Source organism: Protopterus annectens, chromosome 3.part1, assembly GCF_019279795.1.
Source record: "Protopterus annectens isolate FY-2018-M chromosome 3.part1, PAN1.0, whole genome shotgun sequence".
NCBI lineage: Eukaryota > Metazoa > Chordata > Ceratodontiformes > Protopteridae > Protopterus > Protopterus annectens.
Genome location: NC_056732.1, coordinates 406,938,629 through 406,960,206, shown reverse-complemented (window position 1 = coordinate 406,960,206; position 21,578 = coordinate 406,938,629). Strand labels below are relative to the sequence as shown.

Below are 21,578 nucleotides of genomic sequence, written 5' to 3'. Positions count from 1 at the left end.
GAGCAGCCTCCACCTCTGCACCTTTCCTCAGAGGAGTCCCCACCAGAGACATCCTAGAGGCTGCCACCCGGACATCTGTTCACACTTTTACCAAGCATTACCACCTGCCTCTCTTCTCCAAATGCAGGCCAGGGTTTGCCTCTGCAATCTTGCACGGCATCCTAGCCAGCCCCTAGCTTTCTTGACTGCCTCCACCCATTTCTTCATTTTTAGGATTCTGTCCAAATGTGATGACTGCAACAATGAAACACGAAGAACATAGTACAGTTGTGTACACTTAGCATAAATGTAGATATTCAAGTGTATTCACTGTTGCAGTCCTGGTTTCCCTCCCTCCATCCTCCTTTTTTTTTCTTTCTCCTTTTGTTATCATTCTTGCTTGATGTTTTCCTTTCTTTACAAAGGACATATTGGTATTTATTTTCCACTTGTCTGGTTCTTCCACCAGAACCTGGCCTCCTATTTTGGGGTTTGGGGGCTCCTGACAGTTTAGGGCAAGAAGAACTGATGTAATGGCATTAGCTGCCTTGCTTTGTACTGCTGACGACCTGATGTCTGTCCTCAAGCGACAGCAGCCGACGCAGAGGTTCTGGGTCTCTGGTGTTCGGGCCGACCGAGTGCTGCCCTGGCAGGGATGGCCCAAGTGTGATGACTGTAACAGTGAATACACTCAAACATCTATGTTTATGGTAAGTGTATGCAACTGTACTTTCTATTGTATATCTTCCTTCTTCAGGCTCTGTCTCAGTAGTGGAAGCATTGGAGTAGCTTAAGAATTAGAGAACCCTTGCCTCAGGATTCCTTTTCTTTGGTTTAAGCCATCAGTGCTAGTGTATGGGTTGGCTCTCGACAGTCCATGCCGACCCCTACTAGGTCAGGAAGAGCAGGGCCAAAGCTTTTTCTGATCCCTTGTCTGTGTTGCTGATCTCAGCATTCAATCCTTTGGTTTTGAAACCTGGCCTCATATCAGCTCTAGAGTCATCTGTACAGTTGGTCTAGGAGCATTGGAGTAGATTAAGAATTAGAGAGCCCTTGCCAATATGTTCAGCTCCACAGGATTCATTTCATTTGGTTTAAGCACTCAGTGCCATTGTATGGGTTGGCTCCTGCCGTAGTCATTGCTGAACCCACTATGCCAGATGGGTCAGGGCCATAGCTTTCTGGCCCTTGTTGGTTCTGACAGTCGGCATTCAGTCCCTTAGCATCCAAACCTGACCTAACACTAGCTCCAGAGTCTGAACAGTTGGTCTGCACTGGTATCGACATTTCCACAACCTCTGCTCCTTACCATTTAGTGACAAGGTCTTTGGCCCAAATTGCTTCAACACTGGTAGTGCTGTTGAGGGTATCTAATCAGGTCCTTAGGCAAGCTTATAGCACAAACTGTCAATTCCGCCTGTGATCATCATGGGTCTGCAGTCCCTTATTTTGGTGGCAGCTTAGGTAAATTCCCACTGAACTTCCTGAAAAAAGGACATGTAAAGGAAGCACGTGGACTTCGTCTGAGTTTGTCACCATTCAAAAATCTTGATGGAGAGGTTTCTTCACAGTGTCCTCCAGAGGACACCACTTTCAGTAAAGTTTTGAAAACAGTGACACAGAGGGCATCTTGGCCAGTAGTCCCCATCTCTCACATGAAAGAGATCGGACAGGAAGCATATAGATGTCCTTCAAGGATGCATCTGCAGTCATAACATATGGGTTGTCATGCCTCAGGCAGCCCTTCGGTCGGCCGGATTCCAAAGTCTGGGTCTGGCCTCGGCTGATGTCGCATGTTCCCCGACGTCAGAGCTGCTGGGGTATAAAGGCATCAGCAGACGCCATTTTCCTCAGTCTTTCTTGCCGCGCGGTGCCCAAAGCAGAAGCTGTTCGCAAGTGCCGGTCGGTCAGATCCAGAGATTCAGCTACCGAAGACTTCTAAAAAGCAGTTGGGGACTCTTTCTTGCCTCAGCCGATGTCAGACAAAGTAAATAATTGTTTAACTTGTAGGAAACAAATACCTCGTAAGGATTTCCATTCCTACTGCCTTCCTTGCTTAGGCCCAGACCACGACGTATCAGCTTGTTTAGCCTGTGCCTCCTTCAACCGACGGACTCTTAGACGTCTGTCGGAGTTTGCAGAAGAGTTTTTTGGACCCGCTTTTGCATATAAAATGCCGTCGGAGACTCCGACTACACATTTAGCCAAAAAACGCAAGGAAAAGGACCGACACTCGCGGCCTGCGGTTTCGGCTGAAACCACGGTTAGGCCTACCGCGAGTGTCTCGGTTTCGGCTGAAACTGAGGCCTCGGTTCTACCTTCTGCCGAAATCATAAGTCCGACAATCGAGGCCAGCGAGGCCCCGGCCGAGTCGGCTACAGAAATCCCTACCGAAGAAGCAAGCGCACAAGAATTGTCCGACACCATTCCTTTGGACATTTCCACTCCTGCACGTGGGGCAGCTATTCCCCCTGCTTCTATGTCTATTAAGGCTTTCTCCAGGGCTAAAGCAGCTAAAATTACAAAGGCTTTACCTGCAAAATCAACTTCTCAGAGACCTTCCTCAAGTTCCCAGATTCTCAGTCTTGCTGAGGACCATATATCTCTGATTAGGGGTTCCCAACCTCACCCAGACAGGGCCTCCCAACCTCCTCCTGACAAAAGGCCCAGGACTGAACCCCCTGAACCTCTCTCCTCTGACTACTCCTCGGATGGATCTGATTTGTCAGACCATCAGGAAGGGTCATACTCACCTTATGAGGATTCTGATGCAGAAGACTCTATTCCTTCTGCATCCCCTCCAGAGGAATTTTCCTTAGGGGAAACTTTGCACTCTGAGGGAACACTTTCAATGGCAGGGTCAGGATTTCTCTGATTCTAGAAAAAGACTAAGGACTTTCTTACACTTGCCACAGCATAGGCCTTTAGCCATACCACCTGTGCTAACTGTAGTTGATGATGCATATAATGATGTCAGCTCTGCCCCTGACTCACTTCCCCCGGCCCCTGCCAAACCTGACAGATACTACAGGGTTCCGGATTCCCACTTCCACTTGTATAAAGCCCATGCTGCAGACCCAGAAACTATTTCTCAGGGCCCGAAGGGTGTTGCAGCTGCCATTGCCAAAAACCCACTACCCTCTGAAAGGGAGTCAAGAGCATTAGAGAGATGGGGAAAAAAGGTTTACACATCTGCTACTCTTTCTGCCAGGGCTTTAAACTGTCAATTCCATATGATACAGTACCAGGAATATTTGTTAGATCAGCTGAATAAAAAGCTTTCTTCTCCTGAACCTTTAGACCGTAAGGCCCTTCAGGATTTGGCACACAATTCTCAGCAGGTCAGTAATCATTTCTTAAAATGTGTCTATGATGGACTGGAAGCTGCATTTAGAAGACGTATGACTGGGGCAGTAATTCGTAGACATGCCTGGCTAAAAGAGCAATCCTTGCCGGACCATGTCAAGGCTAAACTCCTAGATACTCCAATGGAGAAACAAAGTTTATTTGGCTCCCCTGCACAGGAGATTCTAAAGAAAGTGGAAGAAAAAGCAAAATCTGTGCAAACAGTTAAGGATTTTCTGCAGGTCCAACCTCCGAGGTTCAGCAGAAACTGGCCTTCAAAGAATTGGTCCTTTCCAGACACCTCCAAAGCACAGAGGGGCAGGAATAGACGCCCAAGAGGCAGAGGTCAATCAAAGGGTGCCTACAGGGGTCGCCAGTGGCAACCTGCCAACCAGAGGAGTACTGCCACAGCTGCAACTACAACCACTTCCACAGGACAATCACAATGACTTGACTCTGATTCCGCCTAGAAGGGAACAACTGGAAGCACCCTTGGGTGGAAAATTGGCTTTATTCTCAAAAAACTGGCATTGCATTACAAAAGACAAATGGACATTGCAAACAATAGACAAAGGATACAGGTTTCATTTCCACACTTTACCAAGAAGAAGCGGAATGCCAAACCTTCCTCCAAACCAGAAGCCAGAGGCTTTAAGACAAATCAACAATTTACTTCAGATGAAAGCAATAGAAAGGGTACCATCTATGGAACAAGGTCAAGGGTTTTACTCCAGACTATTCTTTGTACCAAGAAAAGAAACCCAATGGAGGCCTATTCTCGACTTGTCCGCACTAAACACATATCTCATTGTGCCAAAATTCAAAATGCTGACCCTACAGCAACTTCTTCCCATGTTGGGCAAGGAGTCTTGGCTGGTGACTCTAGATCTCAAGGAGGCATACCTGCACGGCCCTATACGACCAGATTGCAGAAGACACCTCAGATTTCTTGCAGGATCAGAGCATTATCAATTCTCAGCATTGCCCTTTGGCTTATCTACTGCGCCCAGAGTATTCATGAAATGCCTGGCATCAGTAATTGCACATTGCAGGCTTCAGGGAATTCAAATCTACCCATACCTGGACGACTGCCTAATACAAGCGGAGAACAGGACAAGACTTGTAAAGGATTTGGCCTATGTCATACACCTGTTACAGGCCTTGGGATACACAGTCAACATCCAGAAGTCAAGACTAGTGCCATCCCAAAGGATAACCTTTTTGGGTGCGGATCTGGACACAATAACTCAGATGGCTTTTCTCACAAGAAAAACAAAAGCAACTCCCAGTCTACTTCATGGCTTTGACAAGACAAACTCAGCTCACTGCAAGGAAAATCCTGCAGGCCCTGGGTTACATGGCATCTTGCATAATCTTGATCCCACATGCCAGGCTGCATATGAGGAAATTACAGTGGTACCTAAGGAATGTATGGTCTCAACACAGGCACAGTCTAGAAACCATGATTCCAATCATTCCATGCCTGAAAAAGGAATTCCTGTGGTGGGCTCAGGCCTGCCAGTCCAACAGAGGGTTGCCTTTCAACAAGCCACAACCAAAGCCATCACCATGGACGCCTCAGACCTAGGATGGGGAGCACACATGGAAGACAAGTGCATCCAAGGCCTATGGACTCAAGACCAGCTGAATTTGCACATAAACCTAAAGGAGATGCTGGCAGTGAAGCATGCAATCGAGGCATTCAAATCATTCCTCCAGCAAGGTCATCTGCTGATAAGGACAGAGACAATACCACAGTCATGTGGTACATAAACAAACAGGGAGGCACGCATTCCTACCCTCTATGCCGGATGGCAATGGATCTGTGGAACCTAGCCCTGAATCTCAACATCCAACTGCAGGCCAAATTCGTACCAGGAAAAGAGAATTCACTCGCAGACAGCTTAAGCAGAACTACCATGGATGCTCACGAATGGATGCTGCATCCAGACATCTTCAAAATCATAACAAACAAATGGGGAATGCCAGAGATAGACCTGTTCGCCTCCCCACTCAACAACCAACTAAGGAAATTCTGCTCAAGAGTATGCCATCCACAAGCCTGGAAGGTGGACTCCCTCTCTTTCAACTGGAATGCCCTAACAGTGTATGCTTTTCCACCACTCCCATTGATGTACAGAGTACTACTGAAGATCAGAGAGGAACAGCCAAAGGTGATACTGATAGCTCCAGACTGGCCAAGGCAGCACTGGTATCCGCTACTGAGAAGCATGTCTCGGAAGAACTCATGGCCTCTACCACTATGGCCTCTACTTCTAACGCAGAACAACTTCAAGACACTGCATCCAAACTTGAAAACACTGCAGCTGACTGCCTGGAAAATTGCCTAAAACAAAACCAAACTGTCTTATCTCAGAGGGTCAAGGACATAATCCTGGAGGCTCGTAGACCCTCCACAAGAAAGACATACTCAGCTAAATGGAAGAGATTCCTCATTTGGAGCGCTTCAGAGGGTACAAATGTTACAATGGCAAACCTAGCACACATCCTAGAATACTTAGCAGAACTGTTTCACAATGGCCTGTCCTATTCCTCCATTAAGATTCATGCTTCAGCAATTTCAGCAGAATACAACATGGATCCTCCTATCTTCTCTCACCCTCTCCTCAGACAATTTTTAAGAAGGATCAAAAATGTAAAACCTCCAAGAAAACCACCTCTTCCTGCATGGGATCTCAATTTTGTGCTGGAAAAATTAACACTACCCCCTTTTGAACCAGCAGCATCAGCAGACTTACAGTTCTTATCTTGGAAAACTGCTTTCCTTCTAGCAATCACTTCAGCAAGAAGAGTATCCGAGTTACAGGCACTGATGGCAGTGCAGCCTTTCCTTATTTTTCACCAGGACAGAGTGTCTCTGAGAACCAATCCTACTTTCATGCCAAAGGTGGTATCCAGGGTATCCTTGAACCAAGCTATTCATTTGCCTACGTTCTTCCCTAACCCACAGAACAGGGGGGGAAAACTACTGCACACCTTGGATGTACACAGACAACTACGCTACTATCTGGACAGAACTAAGACCAGCAGAAAAACTGACCAACTTCTGGTAGCATATGCAACTGGAGTGCAAGGAAAAGCAATTTCCAAACAGACAATCTCTAAATGGATAGGAAATTGCATTCGTTTCTGCTACTCTTTTCATGGAAAGACAGCTCCTGAAAATATCAGGCCTCACTCCATAAGAGCCACAGCCACCACTACAGCTTTCCTACGAGGGGTGGCTACCAAGGACATTTTAGAAGCTGCTACTTGGAGCTCCGTGCATACATTTGCCAAGCATTACAATCTACCTTTATACTCCAGATCCCGAGCAGGTTTTGCAACTGCAGTTTTACAGGGGATCATAACTACACCATCCTTATCTTAGTACCTCCTCCCCCATTTTGGCTATGGTATTCTACCCATATGTTATGACTGCAGATGGATCCTTGAAGGACATAGTACAGTTTTGTACCTACCATAAATGTAGATGTCCGATAGGTATGCATCTGCAGTCAGGATTACCCACCCGCCTTCCCTCTGTGGTATTCCTATTTTATCCAAATTTAGCCTTCCTAGAGGGCACCTGGCATCTGGGGCAAGAAACACTGAGGAAAATGGCGTTGGCTGATGCCTTTATACCCCAGCAGCTCTGACGTCGGGGAAGATGCGACATCAGCCGTGGCCAGACCCAGACTTTGGAATGCCGATCAAGGGCTGCCTGAGGCAGGACAACCCATATGTTATGACTGCAGATGCATACCTATCGGACAGGTACAAAACTATACTATCCTGTCCCCAGCAGCCAAGGTGGTATCTCCTCCCAATAAGCTGATTGATATGTCTTGAAAGCATGGCCTTGGAGGACCCTGACATCACAGAATCAATCCTTCACAAGGTAGCCATAGTGCTCCGAATAATCAGACATGCCTCATTATAGCAACGTGTTTCCTGTGGATGTCTTTGTCAGCAGTCACAAGAAAGGATGTCCGAGAGCATGCCTGGAAAATTCATCCTCCAAGCAAGGAGTCTCCGATGAAGGGCATCCTAAGGAAGGTGTGTTTTAGTTTCAGGTACTTTTTTCCATTAGAATGTTGTATTTCTTGGTGCATGTGGCCAGGTTTCTAAGGGATCTGGTCAACAAAGTTTTGGAAATTCTGTAGAACTTGTGTACTGGGGATCTTCAAAAGTAGGTGGACTTGTATTGATACAGTTAATTTATCACTTCATTGATGAGGTTGCTTCGTAGTGCAGCAGATGGCTCTGCTAGATCAGCTGGGTCAGGTGTAGCAATGTAGCGTCATGCCTGGCTGTACCTAACAGATTTTGTAGATCACTTCAGAGTGACTTTTGTCGTGTCTACATTTGACTAATCTCTGGGCAGAAGGTTAAAGGCAAACTGCAATAATTAGTAAGGGGGAAAAATGCTCACAGCTGCAGGGCTTAAGTTTTTGTCCCCAAAAAGGTCATTTCAAAGAAACCAAGAGATGACCAAAAATCTGTAGTTCAGAAAATCCCAGCAGTTCCAAATTCACCAGTACTTTGCTTGGAATCCATGCAGTAGCAGGAACAGCTAGGACATCACCTGTCGAAGAGGCATAGGTGGTCCACATCAGCAAGAGTTCCGAGCGCTGTGGGTGTGTGCGTGGGCCTTGCCAGGAGTATCTCTTAAAAACTGAGTTTTCTACAAGAATTAAATGTTCCCCACCTGCCTTTTGAAACCTAGTGTAATGCACCCATCCTCTCTAGGTTTCTCGACGAACTTCTGAGAGTTTGCTCATTCATTTCACCAAGCTTGGGGGATTATAGATAGTGTGGTTGCAGTTTTGCACTAAGTACTTTATGTAAATGTTTAATTGTATGGTGAGTTAAGTTGGTATTTTTATCAATACTGAGTAATATATGGCACTCCGAAACTATAAATAAATCCTACTAATGGATGTTCTTCGTGTTTCACTGTTGCAGTCATTACATTTGGGTAATCCTGCTGGCAGGTTGCCCTCAGCTGGCCTGAATTCCAAAGCCTTGGGTCCTGTGTCGGCCACTGTCGCCCCTTCCCTGACTTCAGGTCATCAAGGGTATAAAAGAAGCAGCCAATGCCATTTTCTTCTGTCTTCCTTGTCACGCGGTGCCTGAAGCAGAAGCAGTTCGCAAGTGCCGGTCGGCCGACTCCTGAGATTTTTGTGTTTGAGTTTCAGATCCGAAGTCTTCAATAAAGCTAAGTACTCCGTTGGGGAAACTTTTTTTTTCTTGCTCCAGACCGATGTTAGAAAAAGTTAATTGTATTTCTTGTGGAAAGCAAATACCTCATAAGGATTTTCATTCTTACTGTATTCCTTGCCTAGGCCCTGATCACAATGTTACTGGTTGTCGGTTTTGTGCTAGATTTAACCAACGCACTATTAAGCGTCTGTATGATTTTTGCTTTAAACTTTTTTGGACGCCGGTATAATTATCCTGAAATGTCGTCTGATAACTGTCCGACTACCGGAGTTTACAAAAACGCAAAGAAAAGGATAGAGAAAAACAACCGAGGCCCAAAACCGATGAAGCTTCTCCTAAGCCAGTCGACAGTTCTCAAGTGAGGCGCTTTCGCAGCCCCGGACGCCTGCTACTTTATAGTCGCAGGCAGCTACCGACTCACACGTGGAGTCGGCCATGCCGCTGGATACTCAAGGTATTGGAGCCTCTGACGCTAATCCCTCTGATGGGTCCGGAGCCACTGAGCAGGTACCAGCTTCTGAGGGTGTATTCAGACCTAAACATCTTTACATTAAAACGACTTCAGCTTCAAAGACAAAGACTACAGCACCTTCTAAAGCAAGGAAACAAACTCGAGCCACGTGGGCAGGCCTCTATGCCCAAAAAACAGATGCTCAAAATGGCCGAAGACTTGATTACCTTGATCAGGGGTTCTCATTCCCCTCCTGATAAGAGGCCTAGGCAAGATACTGACTATGAATCTTCAGATCAGGTTTCTATTTCTTCTGATTCCTCTTCTGATCAAGAATATTCTCTTCCCCCTATGAGGATTCTGATGCTGAAGAAATCTATACCTTCAGTGTCTCCTCCTGATGACTATTCCTTTGGGGAAACCTTGCATACCATGAGGGAGCATTTCCACTGGGAGAGCCAAGATTTTTCAGAATCTAAAAAGAGGCTCAGGGATTTTCTTTTACTACCTCAGCACAGGCCTCTAGCCATTCCACGTGTTGGACATTGTAGATGTGTTTTTGGAGTCTAGTCTGACCCCGGACTCCTTACCCCTAGCTCCTGTTAAGCCTGACGGATATTACAGGGTTCCTGGCTCGCACAAATTTCTTTTTAAAAACCCTGCTGCTGACCCAGAAATTATTTCACAGGGTCCAAAGGGAGTTGAGGCTTCCACTGCAAAAAACCCAACCCCCTCTGACAGAGATTCAAGGGCACTGGATAGATGGGGAAAAAAGGTTTACACATCTGCAACTTTGGCTATAAGAGCCTTAAATTGCCAATTTCATATGCTTAAGTATCAGCAACATGTCATGGAATTGCTTAAACAGAAAATGTTAAATTCTGAATGTGCAGAAAATAAGGAAATGCAGGATTTATTGTATGCAGCAGAACAAGTTGAAAAACACTTTGCAATGTGGTTTTGATTCTTTGGAGGCCTCCTGCAGGGCCGCAGGTATGGGTTCTGTAATTAGGAGGCATGCTTGATTAAAGGAACAAAATCTGCCTGATCATGTTAATAAATTAATTGATGCACCTTTACAGCATGATTCTCTGTTTGGTGTTAAGGCAGAAGAGGTGTTAAAGAAAATGGAGGACAAAGCTAATCTATACAAACTGTCAAAGATTTTTTACAGGTACAGCCACCTAGGTTTAGTAGACACTGGCCTACAAAAAATTGGTCCTTTCCTGTGCCACACAAACCTCAAAGGGGCAGATCCCGACGCCCTAGAGGCAGATCCCAGGCGCAAGGTTCTTATAGGCCCAAGCAGTGGGGTGCTTCTACCTCGAAAGCTGGAAAAGATAAATCACAAACATACAGAAAACAGTCCCATTGACTTCCCCCTGCCTGCACCAAGCAGTTATCTGCTGGCAGCACCCTTAGGGGGAAACTTAGCACTTTTTGCTCAGAATTGGCACATCATAACCCAGGACAAGTGGGTTCTAAACATAGTGTCACAAGGCTACAAGTTCCATTTCCATACTCTGCCAAAGGCAAACGGCTGGCCAGATCTGCCAAAAAATCAATGGGCAGAGGCACAAAAACAAGTCTCATCCCTCATGGACATGGAGTGGGGGGGGGGGGTCATTCAACAAGTACCATAGGAAGAGCAGGGACAAGGATTTTACTCAAGACTGTTATTGGTACCCAGAAAGGACAAGGCCTGGAGGCCGATACTGGACCTATCTATTCTGAACACTTTCCTGGATATTCCAAATTTCAAAATGTTAACTTTGCAGCAGCTTCTGCCCATGCTGGGCAAGAGTGCTTGGCTTGTGACTTTAGACCTAAAAGAGGCATACCTGCATGTTCCAATCACACAATCATGCGGAAGATACCCAAGATTCAAGGCTGGTTCAATGCATTACCAATTTTCTGCACTGCCCTTTGGCTTATCTACTGCGCCCAGGGTCTTTACAAAGTGCCTGGCACCAGTAATTGCATTCTGCAGACAGAGGAATACAAATATATCTTTACTTGGACTGTCTCATTCAAGCAGAGAACAAGGACATTCTTCTTCAGCATCTGACGTTTGTGAAAAAACTACTAACATGCCTAGGGTACACTGTCAACAGAAAGAAATCAAAACTAGTACTCTCACAAGAGGTAACATTCCTGGGTGCAAGCTTGAATACAACTGCCCAGATGGCTTATCTCACGCCAGACAAACAAAGGCAACTGACTATCTATTTCAAAATGTTGGCAACAGAGGCCCAGTTATCTGTAAGAAAAATTATGCAGGCTTTGGGCTTCATGGCATCCTACATCCTACTAATTCCATATGCCAGACTGCATATGAGGAAACTTCAATGGTACCTAGAAAGTGTTTGGACTCAACATTGCCACAGCCTGGAAACAGTCATTAATTTCATTCCCTGCCTGCAACAGGAGTTTTGATAGTGGGCAAAGGCTTTTCACTAGAATAAGGGACAGCCATTCACATTACTTCCAGCCAGGCAGACACTAATAATGGATGCATCAGACTATGCTTGGGGAGCCCACATGGCAGGAAGATGCATTTAGGGCACATGGTCCTCAAACCAAATGCATCTACACATCAATCGAAAAGAGATGTTAGCTGTTCAGAATGCCCTGACAGCCTTCAAGGACCTACTTTATCCGGGAAAACTACTGATAAAGACAACACCACGGTCATGTGATATATAAACAAGCAGGGGGTACACATTCTTACCCCCTTTGCAGACTAGCCATGACCTTGTGGGACACATCTTTGACTTACCAAGTACATCTGCAGGCACAATTACTGCCAGGAAAGGAAAATACTCTGGCAGACGAACTAAGCAGAAACCTCATGGATCCCCATGAGTGGAAGCTGGATCCGCAAGTCTTCAGCATGATAAAGAAATGGGGATGCCCGGACATAGATCTGTTTGCCTCCCCTCTCAATTACCAACTAAAAAGATTCTGCACAAGGACTTATCACAGACAAGCATGGAAAGTGGATGCCCTATCTTTCAGCTGGAAAAACCTATCACTATCTGCCTTTCCTCCACTGCCTCTCCTCCCCAAGGTGCTCCTAAAGGTCAGCCAGGAGAAGCCAAAGATGATACTGATTGCCCCAGACTGGCCATGCCAGTACTGGTATCCAATACTAAGGAACTTATCTCTATACCCAGCTTGGACCTTACCTCAAATATCTCGACTACTGTCCCAGCAAAACAATCAGATCATGCACAGCCAACTCAGGACATTAAACTTGGCAGCATGGCGGATAATGTAGTCATACAAAAAACACCTCTCAGTAACGCTGTGATGGATGTAATTCTGGAAGCCAGAAGGCCTAGTACTAGAAAGACGTATGCTGGAAAATGGAAGAGATTCTGTGCCTGGAACCAGGCACAAGGAACTGATACAGCGGTTCCAAATATTCCTCAGATTTTGCAATACTTAACTGACTGCTGGACAAAGGCCTATCTTTTTCATCAATTAAAATTCATGCCTCTGCCATTTTAGCTCATTACAATACAGAACCATCACTTTTTTCTCACACTTTATTAAGGCAGTACCACAGAGGAGCCAAAAATGTAAGGCCTCCAAGGAGACTACCAATACCTGCATGGGACCTCAACTATATTTTGGAAAAGCTCACACTGACTCCGTTTGAGCCAGCTGCTACTGCGGATATGAAGTTTTTATCTTGGAAAACAACTCTGCTCTTAGCAATTACTTCTGCAAGACGAGTTTCAGAGCTACAGGCGCTCATGGCTGTGGAACCTTTCATCATTTTTCATCCGGACAGGGTCTCCCTGAGGACAAACCCAACATTTATGCCTAAAGTAGTGTTCAGTGTGGCTCTTATCCAAGCCATCCATCTGCCAACCTTTTACCCAAATCCACAGAACAAGGGGGAGAGAATTCTGCGTTCTTTGGATGTACACAGACAGCTTAGATTCTACTTGGACAGAACCAAAGCTTTCAGGAAGACAAAACAATTACTAGTGGCATATGCTGCAGGATAACAAGGAAAGCCTATCTCAAAGCAGACTATTTCTAAGTGGTTAGACCATTGCGTTTGTTTCTGCTACTTAAACCATGGCAAGCCAGTGCCTAAGGGCATTAGCCTCATTCCACCAGAGCTGCAGCCACTTCAGCAGCCTTTCTCAGGGGAGTACCAACCAGAGACATTTTAGAGGCGACTGCTTGGAGTTCAGTGCTTACCTTTACTAAGCATTATCATCTGCCACTCTACTCTAAATCCAGGGCAGGCTTTTCCACTGCAGTTCTGTAGGGCCTCATAGCCGCTCCTACTGCTGTCTAGTTCCAGCCTCCCAACCATAGCTTTGGGACTCTACCCAAATGTAATGACTGCAACAGTGAAACACGAAGAACATAGTACTGTTTTGTATACTTACCATAAATGTAGATGTTCGAGTATATTCACTGTTGCAGTCCAGGTTACCCACCCGCCCTTCCCCCTTTTTTCTTTTGGATCTTATCTTTCCTTCTCTGATTTATACTACCTATGTGGTGTAATTTTATATTGGTGTATTTCAGAATATGTATATATATATATATATATATATATATATATATATATATATATATATATAAAGTTTAGCTACCCTCTTTGCGGGCACCTGACATCTGGGGCAAGAAAAACTGAAGAAAATGGCGTTGGCTGCTTCTTTTACACCCCTGACGACCTGACGTCAGGGAAGGGGCGACAGCAGCCGATGCAGGACCCAAGACTTTGGAATTCAGGCCGGCTGAGGGCAACCTGCCAGCAGGATTACCCAAATGTAATGACTGCAACAGTGAATACACTCGGAACATCTACATTTATGGTAAGTGTATTCAACTGTACTTTTCTTTGCCACAGTAATTGCATGTGTTGCAGCACAAGGGTAAACTTGAGTCCAGCAAGGAAACATACAAACTACTAGTAAAACATATTCAAATTTTTGACACTTAAACTGTATAAAAACGGTCTGCATTTACAAAAAAAGGTCTTCAGGCTGTATATACTACATGAACTACATAATGAACTGGCACCTCACCTAAGTGTCACGTTTAATCATAGCCTTACCTCAGGCTTTGTGCTCACTGAGTGGCGCACAGCTACAGTTATCCCACTCCACAAGGGGGGATCCACCTTGGATCCCGCCAGTCTGACAAGCCTGATTTGCAAGTCCATGGAACTTATAAACAAATACTTTGGCAATCTTCAAACACTGGACCCCATGCAGTTTGTGTTTGTGAAGGCCCGATCTTGTCTCCTGAACCTGATTGACTTCTGCGAATCATTCTCCAAAGTCATTCTCCAGAGCTGTGGACAAGGGTAAGGTGGTCCACACAACCTATCTGGACCTCGCCAAGGCCTTTGACACCATCCCCTACTCTGGAATCATAGATAAACTTACTAAGCTGGGCATTAATCCTTATGCCACTCGATGGGTTGCCAACTGGCATACTGACAGAACCCACACTGTAAAAGTAGCAGACTGCAAATCCAGCTCCAGACAAGTGACCATTGGAGTACCTCATGGTTCAGTCCTGGGACCGCTCTTCTTTGGCATCTACTTCTCTGAAGTACAGGTCAACACTAAGGGACTCTGGCTAACAAAGTTCGCAGATGACTACAAACTGGGAATCTTTGTTGAATCTCCAAATGATGTCGATATTCTACAAAAGGGCCTTACAGAAACAGATGCTTGGTGCCAGAGCCATGGGCTCAAGCTCAATGCCAAGAAATGTATTGTTATCCCTTTTGGGAAAAAACACGTACTCGTGAATTACCACATAGGTAGCAGTATACTAATCACCGAAAGTGTGATAGATTTAGGGACACAGGTGGATATTGCTCTCACCTTCGATAACCACATCGCCACAACAGTCAGGAAATCCTTCTATGTGGCACACCTCATCACTAAGGGCTTTTCATCCAGAAAAAAGGAGGTCATTGTCCCACTGTACTCATCCCTCATTAGACCCATTATAGAATACAACTCCCAGTTTGGTATGTACCTCTCAAGACATCTGCAACAACTGGAAAGGCCACAGAAATACCTCACTAAAAGAATCACATGCCTAAAGCAGATGCCCTATGCTGGCTGTCTAAAAAAAAAACTCTACCTGTACTCTGTCGTATATCGTTTACTCGGAGGTGATCTCTGCTTAACATACAAGGCCATGTCAAACCCAGAGCAGTTGGACATGCTCCACTTAAAGAAATCCCAATCCCTCAGAGAGACATGCTCCAGGGATCTAAACCTTGTCATCACAATGAACAAAACATGCTGGAGGATAGGTTCCTTACAGAGACTACCCAGACTCTGGAATAGACTGCCCATACATGTCAAGCAAGACCGCCTCTTTGGCCGTCTTCAAAAGGAACCTTGATGACTGGATGGGAGATGGAAAATTCACTCACAGGATCACGTCAGTCGCCCTGCTAGACTGGGGTCCAGGGAAGTAAATACTGTGGGAAGAAATAGTCAGGGAATTGTTATGGCTAGGCTTGTATAGGCCCTAGGGCCGATAGCCTAGTACCAACCTATGAACCTACAATATTGCCATAGGATGTGTGGATGTGGGTTTTATACAAGTGGCAACACTTGGAATTCCTGCTTATTTTGAGTATCTGTAGACTATATCTTTTTTTTTTTTTTTTTTTTTTTTTTGCAATGACGTTGGATTTTTGTGTTTGAAACATGCTGTAGCAAGTAGTTTTATTTTTCAACTACGTAGTACTGTCATTTTTACTGGCATTCTTTAATTGGGAAGTAAAAAGTAAACAAAAACAAAACATTGAATTGCCAGTGATACTATTGGAAAGCTATGGTCCCAGGAAAAAAAAAAGTGAAATAAGTCAGTAGTAAAGGACAGTACAGAGTTAGAGCTGTGAATTATAGGTTCATAGGTTCATACTAGGCTATCTGCCCAAGGGCATTTATAAGCCTAGCCCATAGTTATTTGGCTTTCGCCACCCCTTTAGTTTGAATAAAACTATGCCTATTATTTTGCTGTGCCTCTGTCAAGCAGTGACACTGAAGTAATCCCTGGGGTATATCTGCGATCCCCCATCCATTGGTCAAGATTCCTCTTGAACAAGGCCAGCGAGGTGCTCTGCCTCACATGTACCGGGATTTTGTTCCACAGCATAGGGAGTCTCTGGGTGATGAATCTGTCCCTCCAGCATGTTCTATTAATAACCGTGTCAAGGTTTAAGTCTCGCGCCTTGTGGTTCTGAGGGATCTAGATTTTTTGAGGTGAAGCATATTAATCAAATCAGGGTTTGACATGGCCTTATATGTCAGGCACAGGTCACCTCTGAGCAAGCGGTATGAGACTGAATAGAGCTGGAGTTCTTTCAGTCGGGCAGCATAAGACATATTTTTGAGACCCTTTATCCTTTTGGTGAGGAACTTTGGGGCCTTTCCAGCTGCTGCAGGTGTCTGGTCAGATACATTCCGAATGGGGCATTGTACTCAATCATAGGTCTAATGAGTGATGAGTACAGGGGGACGATGACCTCCCTTGATCTAGATGTGAATCCCTTCATGATCAGGTGGGCAATGTAGAAGGTTTTCCTAACTACTTTAGCAACATGAGTGTCAAACGAAAGGCTACTGTCAACCTGGGTCCCCAGATCCCTGATGACTTCTTCTGTGCTCAGTGGATTGCCACCTATATGGTAGCAAGGGTAACCTTGTTTTTCCCGAAGGGTATGACTATGCATTTCTTGGCATTTAACTTTAGGCCATGGCTCTGGCACCAGTTATCCGCTTCTGTGAGGCCCTTCTGAAGGATATCTGTGTCAGATGTGTTTTCGACTATGGCGCCAGTTTGCAGTCATCTGCAAACTTTGTCAGCCATAACCCTCCTGTGTTTGCTTGTACTTCAGAAAAGTAGATGCCAAACAAGAGTGGACCCAGGACTGAGCCCTGTGGGACACCACTTGTGACAGGCTTTGAGTCTGACATGGCTCCAGCAACTCTGACCCTGTGGGTTCTGTCACTTAGCCAGTTTGCAACCCATCTTGTGATGTATGGGTTTACATTCAAGCTGATGAGTTTTTTGATGATACCTGAGTGGGGTATTGTGTCGAAGGCCTTTGCCAGGTCAAGGTAGGCTGTATGGACTGCCTTTCCCTCATCAATGGCCTTTGTGACTGTCTCGAAAAAGTCATCCAAGTTTAAAAGGCATGATCTGCCTTTGACAAAGCCAAACTGGGTTGGATCCAAAGTCTGCAAGTATCCTATGTCTTTATTTATGAGTTCCATTATGATCCTCTCCATGGCTTTGCAGATAAGGCTTGTCAAGCTAATGGGACGGTAATTTCCAGGGTCGGTGGTGGCACCGCCCTTGTGAAGTGGGACCACAGTCGCCGTGCGCCACTCCTTGGGTACGTATCCTGAGGTGAGGCTAAGATTAAACAGCTGTCCTAACTGCGGGTTTAATTCCTCATTGAGTTCATGGAGCACACAGCCGGGGACACCATCTGGTCCCATGGATGCTGTGTTGTTTGCTTTGGAGAGAGCAGTTCTCACCTGGGCGTTGGAGATGTTTGGGGGGCTACAATCCTCTGGTATAGATATCTCTCCTTTTGGGGAGGGGGAGAAGTTTGCACTGAACCTGTCAGCCAGTATGTTGGCAATGTGTGTAGGTTCAGTAATCTTCACATCATTTTGAACTAATTCTGAGCATATCTGGGAGTTTCCTCCTAGGTTTCTAACATAGCTAAAGAAGGCCTTATGATTGTCTTTTGAATCCTTGGCGATTTTTCTCTCAAAATTTGCCTTGGATGATTTTATGAGAGCTCTTAGTTTTTTACTTATAATGATCAAGGGTGTCTTACCTTTCAAGGATTTTGCTCTATCTTGTAGTAGCTTCCTCCTTTTGTTGTAGAGCTTGTTTATGGCTTGGGTCCACCAGACTGGACGCTTGCCTTTGGTACAAAGAGTCTTACTTTTGTTTGGGATTGCCTGATCCATGCAGTCCTGTAGGTGCTGGTAGAAGGCATTTGTAAGTGATTCAGCGGTTTGAGTAATGTTTACCACTGGCTCAGGGGCCTTAAAGGAGACCACACTAGTTTTAGAAGTGTGAAGTCGGCTTTTGAGAAGTTTTTCACTGTGGTCTTTTGTTTCAGGTGGGGCGGGATGAGGACCTCCAGCGAGATTAGTTTATGATCTGATCTCACCAGTGAGGGGTATACTTCCGGTGTTGAACATTGTGATCCCATGTTCGTGATGATGAGATCAAGTATATTTTCTCCTCTTGTGGGGATGGTGACTAGTTGTTCATGGCATTTGAGTTTATGAACTCCAGGAACCTTTGGGCTAGAGTGTTTGGGCTTGAGGAGTGTTCCCAGTCTATATTAGGGTAGTTGAAGTCACCTAGTATGATGGTGTTTGGAGATGCATTTATCCCCTCCATTGTTTTCAGGAAGGCCATGTGAGGTTCCTGAGTTTGAGAGGGTGGCCTGTAACATGCTACAAATTGCAGAGCAGTCTTGCCTATGGTTAATTGCACCTGGATGGTCTCCGATGCATCGTGCGTTGCCACCAACCTTGAGGTGTGGGTGTCCTTTATGAATATGGACACCCCTCCTTTCTTGGTGTTGTCCGGATTTTGGGGCCGAACGCATGATATGAGGTGAAACCTGCTAGTACTGGGGTGCTCTCAGGAGCCTTGAACCAGGTTGCTGCCACACCACACACATCGATGTTCTCCATACTGAGAAGGGCCTCGAAAAGTGCATCTTGAGATTGAGACTTCTGGCATTTAGCAGCATTACCCTTAGTTTTTTTTACTTTTTTGTGTTCTAGGGTGGTAGGTTTAGAATTTGAGCCTTGCCTAACAAAGGCACTATGGGGTGGCAAGAGCCTTTGCCAATATCCGAAGCCTAGGGTGACAGGTGCAAGCCGCCCTCATGGCAGCGTGGCTTGTCCAGCATGTCATCCCAGGCAGACAGACATTGGATCCCCTTTGAATGACACCAGAATTTAAGCCAATTATTAAAGCTGATCATCTTATCACTGTATTGTGGCATCATTCTAGGTGAAGGTAGGATACTGCTCAAGGTCAGGGTCATACCTGCCTGGGCTACATAATTACTCGGCAGTTGTATGACTCTGGTTTAGTTGAGCAAATAAAGGTCTGTAAATGTCTTGCTGTAGTGAATTTTCTTTGGCTTAAAATAAAAATAACATTTTTGGCTAAGACAATGCTGCGGTAACTAATTCCTTAAATGTGAGCCATCTTTTTCTTAATGTGATTGGCTTTGTAGACTCTTAATAGCACAGATGCCAAAGAAGGGAGGAAACAAAAAATCTGGCCTTTTAATGGCTGTGCGTTTCAGTGTTAATTCCCTATTCAACTGGATTAGATGTAGTGGTGGAAGCCTCAGCATGATGAAATTCATAAAACCTATTCTACTGGGGTTAAAAGCAGAGTTTGCTTCCTACACATTAGTGCTTTTACTGCTGTTGATGAACATAGTAAAGAGAGAAGTTTGTATATAGAATATGAAAGACTATGATGAGATCATGTTTACAGCAAAAGGTATGGTTAAAAATGCTGTACACATTATCTTTAAGTGGTAGCTTGGCCTATGGAGTTGTTGCCCTTTGTGTTGGGATACTTTTAGGAATGGATCAGTAATTGATCCTGTACTCCAGTCTTCCTCATTTTTATTTTATTTTTTTAATTATGACAGGAGGAGGAGTGAAAATGCATTGGGTGTAGGATTGTATATTTATCCATTAGACTTTTCACACTACTCGAATACCTAGCCTTCCAAAGCAATTCTGCTTCAATTCTGGTGATGCAGTGGATACCCGTTTGAGTTAATGGAAATCGTTTTTAATGAAAATGGAGCGTTAGTGTTGCATTGGGTTCATTTAAAGTTTCCATAAGGGAAGAGTTACATGAGTGATTTGGGATTTATGTACGTTTTAATCTCGTCTTAAGTTTATCTAAAACTTTTACTAAAAGAAATTACATTGTAGTGCTGTCTTTTTTTTTTTTTTTTTCTTTACTACAGCAAATGTGGGTTTTTGATGAAGAAATAGGAATGAACTGCCGTGATGTGACATTTGTTCCTGGTTTGTATAAGATCTTTGATGAAATACTTGGTAAGTGTTTGATCAGTGTATTATTTATAAGTCATACTTGGCAGTGAATCCAATGGAGAAGCTGATCTGTAGTGTATTTTTTTCCCCTCAGCTTGTCAGTTCAGTAAATTGATCAAGTTGCAACCCTGAAAATCTGGATATATCGGTAACCCAGACGAGGCTGCTTAATGCATAACTGAATAATTTTCTTTTGTGTGGAACAAGCAAGTACTTGAAAACAAGACACATTTTAGTTGCTCAGTTTAGGGCAAGGGTCAAAGTAGCATTTGCAAACACAATTTCATTGATGTGCTTTCTTTAGTGTCCTCTGGTTTTCTTGTCAAGGTTCCATGTTTCTCATCATTCATTGATTTAATTTACTTCCATTTTTTAACTGAGTTGAGTGGGCTGGCCCACTGACACTTTTCATCCACCATATTGGCCATTTGATGGTAATTGATTAAAGGTATTTAATAGAACATGTTTTCAGTCTGAAGTAATAGAAGTAAAATATTGATCTGAGGTCATTTTCATTCGTTCCTTGACTTTTAGTTTTGGATCTGACCTCCAATCCGCCTCTACTGTTTCCAAGCTCATAATTTGAAGCTCATGCTCCTCCTCTCCATCAACAATGCCTCATTCCCTCAGAATACCTCAGATCTCTTTTGCCACTCACCTGAGAAGCATTGGGATTTCGTTGCTCTTGTCAATCTTGATGTAAGAGTTTCTCTAAGTTGGCTGTTAGTCTTTTTGATCGCTCTTCCTTCCTCTCCTCCCACCTTTTTTCCAGCTTTATATTTAAAAAGAAAAAAAAAAGTTTCCTTTTGGTAGTTTATAGCTGTAGCTTAGTTTCTGCGTTTTTTTCCTCCTTCTAGTCTGTCTTCTTTGCTTCCCCTTTCTCTTCTATCTGGTTTGTCATGGCTGAGAAGCCTGATAAACCTTTGGGGGTTTAAAAATATACTTTGTGTGGACACAAGATTCCCTTATCTGATGCCCACAGGGAGTGTGTTTACTGTCTAGACCCAGTGCATCTAGACAGCTCTTGTGAAATATGTGAGAGGTTTAATCCATGTTTGCTAGCGGACTGTCGAAACAAACTGATCTTGAAGGATTTGCTTACACTTCCACTCCTTCAACACCTTCCATTTCAGGGACTTAAACCCCCGTTAGAAAACCCAAGGAGAGCAGGGAACACAGGGAAGTGTTCCTCGTTGGAGCCACCTAATAAGGAGCCAAAACCTTTGGATTTGAGGTCATCGGATCCGATAATTGTGGTTTCCTCTCCCTCTGCTCCTCTTGTCTTCTTGGAGCCAGGTGTTTCCATGTGGAGTTCTACTCCCAAGGAGGCCTCCTTCAAGCCATTATTCACACCACCTTCTGCATCCTTCTCCATCAGGTCTACCTGTAGCTTGTCAGAGTGTGAGGTGGATAGAGTGAGACAATTTCGCAAAGCATAGATTCAG

The 21,578-nt window shown here is 44.6% G+C and overlaps 1 protein-coding gene across 1 annotated transcript in view; it reads left to right on the top strand.

The window, feature by feature from the left end:
• TOP2B (DNA topoisomerase II beta) overlaps positions 1-21,578 on the top strand; it is a gene marked incomplete in the record, with an annotated part of 2,991,925 nt that overhangs the window by 322,975 nt on the left and 2,647,372 nt on the right. Inside the window, 1 exon segment of the mRNA XM_044066877.1 lies at positions 20,046-20,136. Within this exon segment, the coding sequence (XP_043922812.1) occupies positions 20,046-20,136 (91 nt within the window).